Below are 13,125 nucleotides of genomic sequence, written 5' to 3'. Positions count from 1 at the left end.
AGAGGGGCTGCTGATAGTGCAGGTTGGGTCTGGGCTGCATATTACACACACTGTATCATTCAGAGCGCATAAGAAAGCCTCCCATTCAATATTCCAGATTATTGTAATAGCTTGTGACACTGGTCCGAAGAAGGGTTCAAAATGTGTCGGAGCGACAGTAGAGCACAAATTTCCTCATGTCACGGTCCCAACCCCACCCTACGACGGCAACAATAACATTTCAACCTTTTCTGATTGTGTTTAAATCGCGCAAAACCGGACCTATTCACCGGCACAAAAACATATATTGAAGTGAAGTTTAGAGCTTAGCGCTATAGCTTTGACTCTAAGTTACCTCTGATCAACATTCACGTTTGCGGCCTTTTGTCACTTTTGGTATTTGCCAGAGCCCTTCTGTCATATATATTCAGTGCCATTTATTCATTTTTGACAATCTGCGTAGGATTTAATACATTTAGCATTTTGATTGGTAGGAAAAAGTTACATAAGCAACACATTTTATCACAGACCTATACTTGACTGTATTGACGTTAGCTCAGACTATCAATTACGCTAAGTTGTTTAGCCACTTGCTAATGTTCCCGACCACAACGCTGACTACGTATTTAGTTTCCTCTTCCCCAAAGCATTTAGTTTATGCAAAATGCGTGAGTTTTGTTTTTTTGTGCTAATGCTAATTTGTCCATTGAAACCTGTATTGTGTTGTGGCCTGGCCTTTTTTCTTCTACAATGCGGTTTCTTGACGTGAAAAGGGAAAGTGGGGGTCGATAAAAAGCCAATTGTCCTCCACATGGTTTTCCCTCCAAACCTTCCTCTCAACATCAGGTTCATGTTGAGTTTCGCCATGCCGCACTGACCCCTGACCCCCGCGGGCTGCTAAACCAATTAGCCCGTCGCGGAGGTGCTTACACACACACAGCCCGTTAGCATGTGCACACAGCGCGCATGAACGTTCGCACGCGGACATACGCTATAGAGGCCGGCCCGGGACGGTCCACAAATTATTCACTCAGCCAAAAATATCCCACAGAGGAAAAATTAACCATCTTCTGTAGATTTGTCATATTTTTAGCAATGGCCGCCCAGGAAATATGTTGCGTAGAAACGATTTCCACATGTTAATTCTATCAGCGTGGAAACCCCCGCCGTATACATCTGTGCACCAAGCATGTGACACGGGCTATAGCAGGGAGATTCATGGACCCTTCAGAAACTAGGCATGCACAGTATTAGAAAAACATGCTAGGCTATCTGGGATTTCAGTGTCGATCTTGCAAGGTCAAATTTTGGGATGGCAAAAAGGCAAAACATAGTCAATTTGAATGCACCGTTTTTGGAAAATACACACAGGCTCAAAGCGCATATTGACGATATTGCTACACTAATGCCGTTCAAGTAAAAAAGTTCTTTGTGGTGAATGTCAGTTTTTAATGTGGAATCAGTTTCATTGTCTATATATTCCGGAGTAATAATGTATTCTTATCGCACGCTTAGATTGGCCTTGCGTCTTAAGTGCCCCGTAAAAAGACCGCAGGCCGTAAGTCCATTTTAGTCATTGGCTCATAAAAGATAGATAACTTCTTAGAAAATAGAATTGCCAATTAACGTCCGCGCTCAAGTTCTTCAAGAGAAAATGACTCTTATCAATGTTGCACTTTTAGCCAATTACTCTGTCGCACCACATGACAAGTCTGGTCATCTGAACGGAGGAGTTTATCAGGGTTTCAGTGGACGCGAACCAAGCACATTCATGAAGTTATTTACCAATAAAACATTTTCTCTGTCGTTTTAGAATAATCGGCAGAAACAGAAATGATCAGATAATCAAAAAGTAAATTAACTAGACTAGTATAAACATCTCAATTTGAGCATAATAATCACATTTTTTGTTGTTTTGACAGGTCAAGATGTTGTTGGGCATTTGTCCTAGATTATTTCACTTGTTCTGAGATGTTTCTGACTCATTTCAATACGTTTCGTCCTTATTTCAGGTCATTTTCTTTGCCAATGGGGTAAGAAAATTGTTCTTATCTTATTGGCAATTTTACTTTCTTATTTCAAGCGAGATTTACATTAGAACTGGTCTGAAATGTCCTCAAACAAGCAAAGTCAACTTGGTTCCGATCAGGAAAAGTGTCTAAATGAGTGAAAACCGCTCAAAACAAGATACATTTCCTCAATTCCAGTCATTTAAGCCAATGCTTGATATTTACTTTTTGCAGTGAAGGCCCTGACAAGTGTTTTTAAGGTTGCTGTTTTCTTTTCTTTTTTTGCGAGAAGGGCGCAAGGTTTACAGGCCCGTAAAGCTCGTCCTTCGTTTGTGAAATGATACTTTGTGATGCAATAAAAGCGTCGTTTATTGCCGTTGACTAATTTCGTTTTTCTTTTATTGCTCTTGTGCCTCTAATGTCTGTATTTAATAAAACCTACCGACAAGAACCAGATATACTGGACCTTAAGAATCAACACAATGAATGAATATTACTTTAGCACACCACTCGCATTACAATCGATGTTCAGATGTCTCAGTCCAAGTCCTGATTTACTCTTGCTCTAACTAAGTGGTTGAGTTACATTTTTGGATCAATTGTGCAAACACCATTTCACGTCATGTAGCTTATCATAAGTTGAGTGTTTCTCTACAGCGTTTTAGTTTGATGCTGATGTTTTTACCAGTACAAGCTCTCCTTCTTTATTGCACATAATGCCACAGCATAGACTGAGAGTAAAGTTGGGTTGCCGGTTAAGTCGTGATAAGTTGTCGCCGCTCACAAAGCTGCTGGGATTGAAACATCCCCTACTTCTGCACGAGAGTAGGTAAAACAAATGCCCAAAAGAAACAGTAAGTGACAATTGCGTTCCTCTCCCACATTCGCCTCCCCGTCCTCCGCCGCGGCAGCAGTAGCGGCGGCCCACACGGCTCGTTTGTTGTTGTGCGCTCAGCGAGTGCTGCTGGGAGATAATGCGAGCCAGGACCCAGTTTAAAGGACAATGCTCGGGGCTGTTCCCTTCACCCACCGCTCGCTCTACGCCCAGATAGATTACTTTATAAATAATAATAAAAAGTAATTAATTCTCGCAACTTCTGAGCCCCGCAGCCTGTGGCGACGTGAATGGGGACGTGCAAATTGATACAATGTGCATCCTTTTAGATAAATAAATAGCGACACTGGGGACACAGAAAAGACCCTTTCAGTCTGCCGTAATTTCTGCAACAGACAAATTACTTTTTTTTTGTTTGGGGCGAATGTACGACGAGTGGCCCTTTGTTGGTTTTTGCTCAATACAAGAGAGAGTGGAGAAAAAGTGAAGGCTTCTTTAGTGTAGACCAACATGGCATGCTGTTCGATTCGTGATCCCCAAACGATCTCTAAGACAATCCTTGTCTTCTACTTTTTCATTCTGTTCTCAGCTATTTTCTTCACAAATTTTATGGAAAAGCTGCTTCTCAATACTGTTTTCGAAGGCATTATTTGACACGCCATGTAGACCAACAGTCAATGTCTCAAAACCTCTGCTTGAATGTTTTGCTTATATGCAATACAGCAATACAGTATTGGTCTATACATTAGGGCTGCAACTAACGATTATTTTGGTATTCGATTATTTTTACGATTAATCGATTAATTGCTTGGCTATGAAAGGTGCATGGAAATAGTATTTTTTTCTAATTTTTTTAATCACATAGAGCTAAAGTGGCGGCGCTTGAGGACATGTTGATGGAGTAAACTTTAAGTAAACGTTTGTAGGAGGCTCTTTGTGCTAATGCTGCTTTGTGATTGGATGAGACACAGACAGATACTTATGAAATTTAAAATGTAAAAAACACTGCAGACCCTAACTATAAAAACAAAGTAGGTTTTCATCCAAAATACATAATAGTCATGTCTTTTTTGCTCTATTTTATTCTGTGTTTACTAGAAAACGATTAATCGATTACTAAAATAGTTGACAACTATTTTAGTAATCGATTAGTTGTCGATTAATCGATTAGTTGTTTCAGGCCTACTATACATTGTACATTTTCAGCCCTTCTATGGCCAAACTAGTTTAAAACTAGTGGCTTCTGGCAATGAGAATAACAAAATAAGACAAAACCCGGATGTAACGCTGAGCTAAAGTGTCTAAACCCGAACAAAAGAATATTTCATGGCGGTATTTTGAATACTTACTGCCTATATTCCTAATAGACACAGTTTTATAGCATCAGATAGTGGATGAGAGTGAGTGACCCAAAGAGAAAGTGATCTAGTGCTGGAGAGTGGCGGCTTTAGCGCGGTACAAAGCCTCTGTAGGACTGCGCTGGCCCCGGGGCTGTCGTCTGCCTGCAGAGCTGATACGGGGCCCCTCTGTTCCAACTCTCCCCTCTCCACAAATACTCCTAATCTGCGCACCACTGGATTAGGTCCTCTGTCACCAATAGCTCTCCGTTCTGCCCAAATCGAATGCCCCCGAGATGTACCTTCAAGTGAGGCCGAGGTCACCGGGCCGGGGCGGGGGAAGAGAGAGAGAGGCGGGTGCAAGTTATCTGAGCGCCGCAGAATGGGCTCGCTCGCACCTTAGCCGATCGCGGGGGCTGATACCGGGCTTCATCCGCGCATGATTAAAGATCCTCCCTGATGATGACACTTGAATTTTAGATCGATATTTGAAGGGCTGTCTCTCTGTCCCGCGGCGGTGATTTCAGCACAGAGGACGAAATCTGAGAGTCCCAGAAGAGTCAGAAAAGTGAGTGACTTTGACAAGAGAAAGAACTAAAAAGTGTTGGTAAGAAAGTATTCTGTGGTTGAGAGACTTTATGCACTGTTACAATGCAAAGCTGACTCCTCCTTATGTTTCGGAAGTGTGAGTTAATCGCAGCTCATTTTGACTTTTAACAATGAGAAGTGTTTGCTGATTCTATTTACTCAAAAGGCTTGATTTGTTTGCCTTTGTTTTGAAAAGTTTCTCTGTATCTCACTCCGACATAAAGGCCGAATAAGCAAAGTAAATAAGTCCACTCCTAAAGCCTCTCTCCAGCCTGTCCCACCCCTCCCCCCGCACTCACATGAGAGGGCCGGCCCAGCGGGCAGCGAGGCCCCTCATTTGAGCAGACAAAATGACTATTTAAAAATAACACTGATTGCATAAATTGAATTAAAGCGTCTTGGTCACGGTGGAGGTGGCGCGGGGCGCGCAGACAGCAGGCCGCTGGCAGGCAGCAGATGACGAGCTCTGGCCCGAATGCCACTGCGTTAATTGGCCGCGGCACATTAATAAAAACTGAAAAGTGTCCTCCACAGCACCATCGGAGACACAGGCAGAGAGCGGGGAGAAACAGCGGGCTAAGCTACAGGGAGGGCTTTGAAGAATATGAGCAGAGGAGGAGGAGGGGGCTGCTAATTGTGTTCAATTAAGTGTCTGATTGGCACTGACAGAATCTGGGCAGTGACACGTCAGGCGCAGATGAGGGCGATTAGCCGCCGCTGGAACAAGCTGTCACTCCACAGTCACAACATGGAGCTGCACTGGGCTTCTCAATATGTGCTCTGCCTATTACGCTCTGCAAACCTATCCACAATCATATTATCATCTATTAACTGATATTGGTGGGATGGCCAAATATCAAGTTGCATAAAATTGGCTTGTCAAAGCATGACTTCAGTTCCTTCTGTGTTAAACAATAGTGTGGCAGCACAAACTCCATCTCTATAACAGACACACAGTTCACATTTACTTTCTCTGTTAAATTTGCTTATATTCTTTTTTACTTCCTATTACAACATCTTTAATGGAAAAGCACTAATGCACTAAACGCTAGCACCACGACGTGTAGACTCCTAACCTTAACACACACGGCTTCTGGGGCTTTAAAGACCTCCTCTCAGCCTCCCGCTGTATAAGCTATCAGCCCTGCCCCGCGCTCACTAAAGGTTAATATGACGTCTATTGGGCTGCAATTGGAGAACGTGTGGGGAGCAATCCTCTCCATTCTGTGCTAGTGATATGCTTGAGTAACTGTGGGATGGATTCAGCCACTGGGAACAAGAGAGAGAGGCCCCTTCAAAGCGCGCCGCCAAATGCACATAGACTCGCAGCTCCCTCCACCTCACAATGTTGTCTCTCTCTCTCTCTTTCGTTTTTCTTTTGCAGCACTATTGGGTGAAATCTAAGTACATTTGAAGTATTTGCTGATGTATTGTAGCACCCCTTGGCTGTAGAGTTGTAACTACAACCCTGCATCCGACGGGTTTGGTAATAACGACTGTTAAAGAGCATTTGGACCACGATGAATCATGTTGCAGAATAGTTTTGTTGCCATTAGTGGAATAGAGACATGAAACATACGTCAACAATAGAACTGCAGAACTGTGTTTAAGCACAGTCATAGCGTGGAAACAGGATGGAAATAGCCTAATTCATTTCACAGTAAGTAGAGCTGCGAAATGCGTAATCCTTTGTAATTGACATGCTATTTCCATCCTTTTAATATGTTACTACTGTGTCGTAAAGTAAAGAGGAAAAATAGGAGGAAAAAAAGCCAAAATCTCATCTTACAAAACTAAGCGCTAAAAAAGACAATGTAACGCATCGTATGACCAGGAAGTACTGCAAGTTAACAGGTGCATATAGTGGCCGGGGCAGAGATATGTTAGATTTCCTTCATTTTGCACACTTGCACCTAATTCTTTTTTCTCCACTACGTTACTTTCCCTCCTTTCGCAAAGGTGGGAAGACTATAGACAGGGATGAGTGGCTCTGAAGGGGGATGTTTGCTCAAAGCAGCAGGGGCTCGGTCTGGTGAAAAATGTCAGGTCAAATTGTTCTTGACAGTGTTAATATCTACGCCTCATAGCCATAATTACATGTAAATAAATAGTGAAATGGCTCGCAGCTGGAGACGGCGCGGGGCGAGCGATGCGGCGCGGGGCAGCCAGCTGAGGACCCATCTCCTGCCCTGATTGTCAGGAGGAAGAAAGGCAACACGGAGACGAGGCATGTGCACTGAACCGTGGCGCCAATGAAGCAGGAGCATTTCGAGGGGGCTAAGAAAGCGGAGAGAGAGGGCCGGGGCAGGTTTGTGAGTCCACAGGGGCGCGGCGCATGTGGACGTGGTCAGGAGGAATTTAAGAGTAGCTGATTGATTGAGGCGTCGGAAAGGACTTGGTCATTTTGGATTTCACCAAAGAAAGTTGACACTGAATTCAGTTTATGTGGCTTTCTTCCAAATGCCACTTCATTTATTCAGAATTGGGACTGGTAAGAAAGAGTCTGTTTTGTCTATTTCTGTGATGCTACACTGAATAGATGAAGTCGGCACTTTCTGATCCGCAAAGTAACATAAAACTATGCAATTGAAAACTACAGCGATATGAGTTGAACTTTATGAACTTCATGACTTGCTTGAAGCGGCTGGCTGAGCGGGGGGGGCAGGGGGGGTCGATGTGAAAATGTGGGTTAAAGCAGGAGTCAGTGTGGGTATTAATCACAGAGATGCACCTGTCAGAGTGGCATCTGGAACTAACGGGAAGCACATTTCTCCAGAAAACATCCTCCGATCCCCTGCCCCGCCGTCCCATAACCCCCTGCTCCATGAACTCTGACCCTGAGGAGACGGGTCAGTGCACATGTGTCCAGCAGACGCGTCACCTGTCCAGCACACCCTCACGGTGCTTTATTACTGTACACTTCACAGATTAGCCGTGTTGTCATTGCCGGGGAAGTCACCTTCAAGTGGTGGACTGAGCTGCCATGCTGATGAGCATGTGGCGCACTGTATACCTGTGTGTAATAGCTATTTTAGATAGAATCGATGTGTAGGCCTATACTTTAATAAAGGCAGGAGCCCTCTCCACTTTATAGGCATTTCAACTGCGTGGGACACATAGCATGTGAATCAGTTTCACTTATTTTCTCCTTAAATCCCCATCTTCTGGGATTTACTGAAATTCATATTGGCTGCCTCTGCAAGATAAATGTAAATCACATTCCCTTATATTTACTATTTATCAGGATGCAGCAGCTCACTTTCAGCAGGAAATATCTCTCACCCGCACACAAACACCCTTGCATTTAAATAGCATTTTTATTGTCCGCCATAGCCTTTCATCTGGGCGCAGGCAGAAGAGCTGCCTCTCCAGGGGAGAGAGTTGGAGCAAGAGAGGAAGGTGGGGAGAGAGAGCGTGCAAAGCACTATTGGCAAGGCATCATGGGATGACAAAAAGCCAAATGGAGGAAAGGAAGGTTGGTAGGTGAAAAATAGATTATGAATACACAAAGCCCCCCAACCAAAAATATTTTGGAATGAAAAAGAAAATGGCTTTACTTGGCTCCTCCAGAGACAGTGCAACAAATGTCTCAGGTGTAAAGATGAGCTAATGAGCTAAAGCATTAGCTGAGTAAATGCTAACATGAGCAGCGCTCTTATTCAGTGCAGTGTCTGTCAAACCGCGCTCAGCATGACTGCAGAGCAGACTGCAGGATGTACATTCTGGTGTCACAGACGCAGAATATTTCCTCAGAGTTCAGAAGTGTTGCAAAACAACAACAAACACTAATAATCTGCGCGGGAACAGTATCGCCACTGGATATGATTTACAGTCGCTGCCTTTTCTTGGCAGCTGCCAACAGCAGGTCCCTTTTTTCTCAAAGCCTCTTACATCTTTTTTTATACTTGCCAAATTGAAACAGTATTTGTTTTAATGGGAGTTCTAATTAACCACTATGTATTCCCCCTCTTGCTCGGCGAGTGGAGGAGCAGTGAATGCAGGCTATGTGCTCATCCCCTTTGATTTGTTGTCAGTGGAGGCTGCCAGCTGACACAGTGCCCGGTGAGAGGCTTAATGCCCAACTTTTAATAATGTGGGGGACTACATGCTCTCCCCCTCTCATTGGTATTCAGGTGCACAGAGTCTTGTTAGAAGTCAGGGAGGGAGGCGGAATCAGCCATAGCTCCAGATTGTTCACTACATTTTTCCCTCCACATTTTTTGGCAGCGGCGGAGCTTGCTTCTTAAAAATAATTCATCCGTTTTTAAAAGAAGCGTCTGTGCAGGCTAATGGAGCGGCAGCAGCAGTGGTGGAGTCTCCCCTGGCTTATCTCTGTCAGACAGTTGCAGGAGTGGCTGGTGCCCGTGTCAGCGTGCGTGGATGGTGCAGCGCTGCGCGGGCTGCAGGCCTGGGGACACACTTCAAAGAGCAGGGTGAGAGCGCGCTGCTCTGATCCTCCACAAGAGCGGCCCACTCAGCCCAGAGGCCCGCTGCACACCGCCTTGTCATTCCAAAACACAACACTGAGCTCAACTGCAACCAAAGTTACCCCATAACTTTAAAACCTTCATCAGCTCTGCAACACAGTCCTATCGAAGTTCAGATAGGCGTAAGGCCTCCACACACTCTTCCCACTGGCTCATGTCTTTCGAGAAAGATCCAAAATGATGCTGCAACAAGAAATCTTCTCACTTAAAAATCAACGTTAAAAGATCTCAAAATTCCTATTCCATATATACCGAACTATGCAGAGCGAGTCTGTGTGCCTAAGCTTCTTTAAAAACAATCAAAAAATCAAATAATAATCTATCTTGACCAGAAGCCCCTGATGCCTCCCGCTCATTTGTACAGTGCTCCCTCCACACAGTGACCAGCATGCTCTCTGCTGATACTTCTTTCCTGATACCCGAGCAGTGCCCCCTGACTGCAGCGGACCACATGGACAGTTGTTTCCTTTCCTCTCCCAGCAGGTGTCCCTGTCAGCCAAATGCCTTCTCATGAACACAACAGCCATGTTTCAGTAGATGTTACCCAGAAAAGCTTGTTAAAAGGCTTGTAATGAGCGCCGGTGCCATGAAAAGCTGTGCTCGGACTGAATTACTTTCCTATTTGGGGTCATTGAAAGGCCACAGCAAATCACACATCATATAAAAAGCTGTTATGTAGGGGTGTAGCTATGGAGGCAGAGCTTTCAAAAAGATCAGTTGGACTTGCATCCTTTGGAGATATGTTTTGGTCAGACCCGTATAGTTAGTATTAAGCTGTGGAGTTACAGTACACCCTACAGAATCTAAACTAGCTGTTTCCTGCCCTCTGTGCCCTTGCCGTCTCCACACCACCTGCTGTGCTGCCAAATGAATCAAGACCAGCGACAAAAACACACTTCTGGTGTTTCTGCCTCTGCCCAGTCATGCACAGCTCCACTGTCAGCTCCACTAATGCACTGCCTCCCTCCACCGGCCCATAGCGCGGCCCTGCCACTGTCTGAGGGCTTTCCCAGTGGCTGTAATGGGAAAATGCGTGCTGTCGGGAAAGGTTATGGGATTGGGATGGACACAGGCTCCTGTTGGGGATGCCTGGACTCTGCAGGACTCCATTACTCTCCTGGCACCGCGCCACCGCAGCCTATTTACTGCGAATCACAGAATTTTTGTCAATCTTTATAGCGACTGCAAAAGCAATGACAGACACTTGAGGGAAACTACTCGCACATACCAATGCACAGGCATATCTCAGGCAAACAGATGCCATCTGTAACTCACAATATCATAGTCTCATTTCCAACTCTTTGTGCGACTTTTTCCATCCCAGCAAACAGCGACAGGAGCGCATTTACCACCCACAGCCAACTTATATAAATGTGTTGACTGGAGGAAAAAGCTGTTATTTGTTTAGCATAATGAAAAAGGAAAACAGTCTGACAAAAGTTGTAGGTGTGCTGCAGTGCGCGTGGTGTGGATGTTTGTAACAAGGAGAATGGGTCTGCCCCGCCCCAGCAGGACGCGGCGGCGCGGGGTGAACTCTGATTCTGAGTCAGTGGGAACCCTCCTCTCCACGCTGAGAGGCTGATGGGACTGTCACAGCCGTCTGCAGCGCTCACACCATTCACTGCTGCTCAGTGTGAGCGCCATGTTTGCACCACACAGACACTGAGCGGCGACAAAGAACAATCCACAGTTTAACCTTTGCGGAGACGACAGGAGCATCTCAGGTGCGTTTGTCAAGAGATTTGCATCAAATCCACTTGATTAGTAATTGAATACTTGAGATCCCGACAGCGTGGTTGGCCAAAGGCTCCTGTCCTAATCCTCACTATGACGGGAGATGTGTAATATCCGGCTCATTGGTGAATGGCTGTGAAAGAGGCAGGGAAAGCGCGTACCCCATGCCAGTATTAGAGAGCCATTAATGAAAAATGAGTCCATGTTCCTGGTGTTTTCTGCAGGTTTGCAGCGAGAGCATTAGCAGTTAAAGCCCCTGTGCCACGATTAACAATCAAACACGCTGTGAGCCTCCATGTTATCCAGCGTCGCTCCAGCAGGAGAGAAAATCTCTTTTTTGTCACAAAATCCTTAATTCTTTCTTCTCTGAAGAAAGAGGGTAATACCAAGAATGTTTCCAATCTGCTTTGAGAAATATTTGAAGGAGAAAAAAAAACTCCCAATAAAACATGTGTGAACGACAGGGTAATTGTGGACAAATGTAGCATTGAAATTCATTTTCAACTCTTTACACACCATTTCAATCTTATTTTCTGCCTGTTAACCACGTCTTGTTGGTAAGGCTGGGCAAGACTGGCCAGTGTTGATGGGTAATTGTGTATAATTCACTCCATACACACATGATTTGCATCAATACAATTCAATCACCGCCCTTTACGCCTTAAACCTTAACCCTGACCATAGAGTTTATAAATGGCCATTAATGACGGGGTCTGAGGTCAGACCAGGAAATGTATCCATTATAACTCTTAACTTTCCTTCATATCACAACCACACATTCTATAACATTTATTAATGTGATATATTAAAATATCGGGTGCCTTTTCCCGACGGCAGCGTGATTGACAGATGCACAATGGCAGGTAGAGTGACCAAGCGCCTAATCCTGACTGAGAAGCTACGTGTCGACAGTGGATCTGTCAGTGTGGAGCTTTTCAAAGACGTTCAATCAGACGTTCTGCGCAGTCTTACCGCGCCACACAATTACATGAAGAAGATTATGTGTCTACATTTATAAGCTTTAGCTAATTATTTCATCTGCATGTGTTCCTACTGGGCGGCTCAGGATTTAGATTTCCCAGGAAAGTCGAAAAGAGCGTTTTGAAGCGGCTCGAGTACTTGTGGTATACTATCAAGATGAATTTTAATTTCTTGATGTTAATCCAATTGTTTTACGAATGTAGCAATTTTCAAAAGCTCAAAAGAAATCCAGGGCTTTGGAAGATGAACATGAAAGCCCACACCAGAGGTTATTGAGCAGAACGTGATTAATATTTTCTTCCCCAACAATTTTCATTTCAATCAGACACAATTACGTGAGTGAAGTCGGGATGTGAGTGGAATGCAAAGTCTGCGAGGCAAACAACTGACCCCTCAGACGCAGACGTTTATGTGTTTTACCACTTTTATGGTAAAACACCTCTTTCTACAGCTACAGTTAGCATTCACATGAAAGCATTTGGACAGTGTCTTCAATGTATTTTACCAGTAGGATCTCACAGAGTTTTCCCATTGGCTCTTTCCCCCACTTTTTAACGTTGTTTTCAAGGAATGTTAGTCAGTGTACAACGCTAACCACGTAAACCAACACAGCACAGGCGTGTGGTAGGGCTGACCTGTGGGGAGAGGCCGTTGCTGACCGCGTTCATGTGGTTGCTGGAGGCCGAGGGGCTCATGAAGGTGTCGGAGTAGCTGGAGAAGCTGTGGCGGTTGGACGTGAGGCCGTAGGCAGAGCCGCTGTCTGCGCCGAGGCCGCCCTGGTGCATGGAGGAGGGAGGGAGCGGCTGCGGTCTGTGCAACGTACTGCCCTCTGTCCGAGCATACAGGTGAGAGGAGAAAGAAAAGAGGAGGACATGATGATCGATGTCAGGACAAACAAGCGCTCCGATAAACGTCACACGCTAGCCAGTGATAAATGACACGTGGACTTGCTTTGGGAGCAGGGGTTCAATATTGCTTAAGGGGAGACACTACAGGCAAAACTCAATTTTTTCAGTTTTCAGGTTTTGGGCCAAATTGGTCTCTGAACTTACAGGCTTTCACCCAGAAACCAAAAATATGCCTTATCTTCACAAAAACCTGTTTATATATTGCGCTGATTCAATGTTCCCCCATAGACTTATATGGGAGAACACAATTTCAAGGGCCTTTTTCTC

The 13,125-nt window shown here is 44.8% G+C and overlaps 1 protein-coding gene across 4 annotated transcripts in view; it reads right to left on the bottom strand.

Annotated features, from left to right (window-relative positions):
• pax7a (paired box 7a) overlaps nt 1–13,125 on the bottom strand; it is a 58,934-nt gene that overhangs the window by 4,662 nt on the left and 41,147 nt on the right. For all 4 annotated transcript variants that reach the window (XM_079578300.1, XM_079578302.1, XM_079578301.1 and 1 more), the window contains one exon: nt 12,586–12,779. In XM_079578300.1, coding sequence (XP_079434426.1) covers nt 12,586–12,779 — 194 coding nt within the window. The remainder of the gene's footprint in view (nt 1–12,585; nt 12,780–13,125) is intronic.

The sequence above is a fragment of the Gobius niger genome, assembly GCF_951799975.1.
Source record: "Gobius niger genome assembly, chromosome: 20".
Classification (NCBI taxonomy): Eukaryota; Metazoa; Chordata; class Actinopteri; order Gobiiformes; family Gobiidae; genus Gobius; species Gobius niger.
The sequence above is the reverse complement of the archived record's forward strand: the minus strand, read 5'-3'. Positions and strand labels throughout refer to the sequence as shown.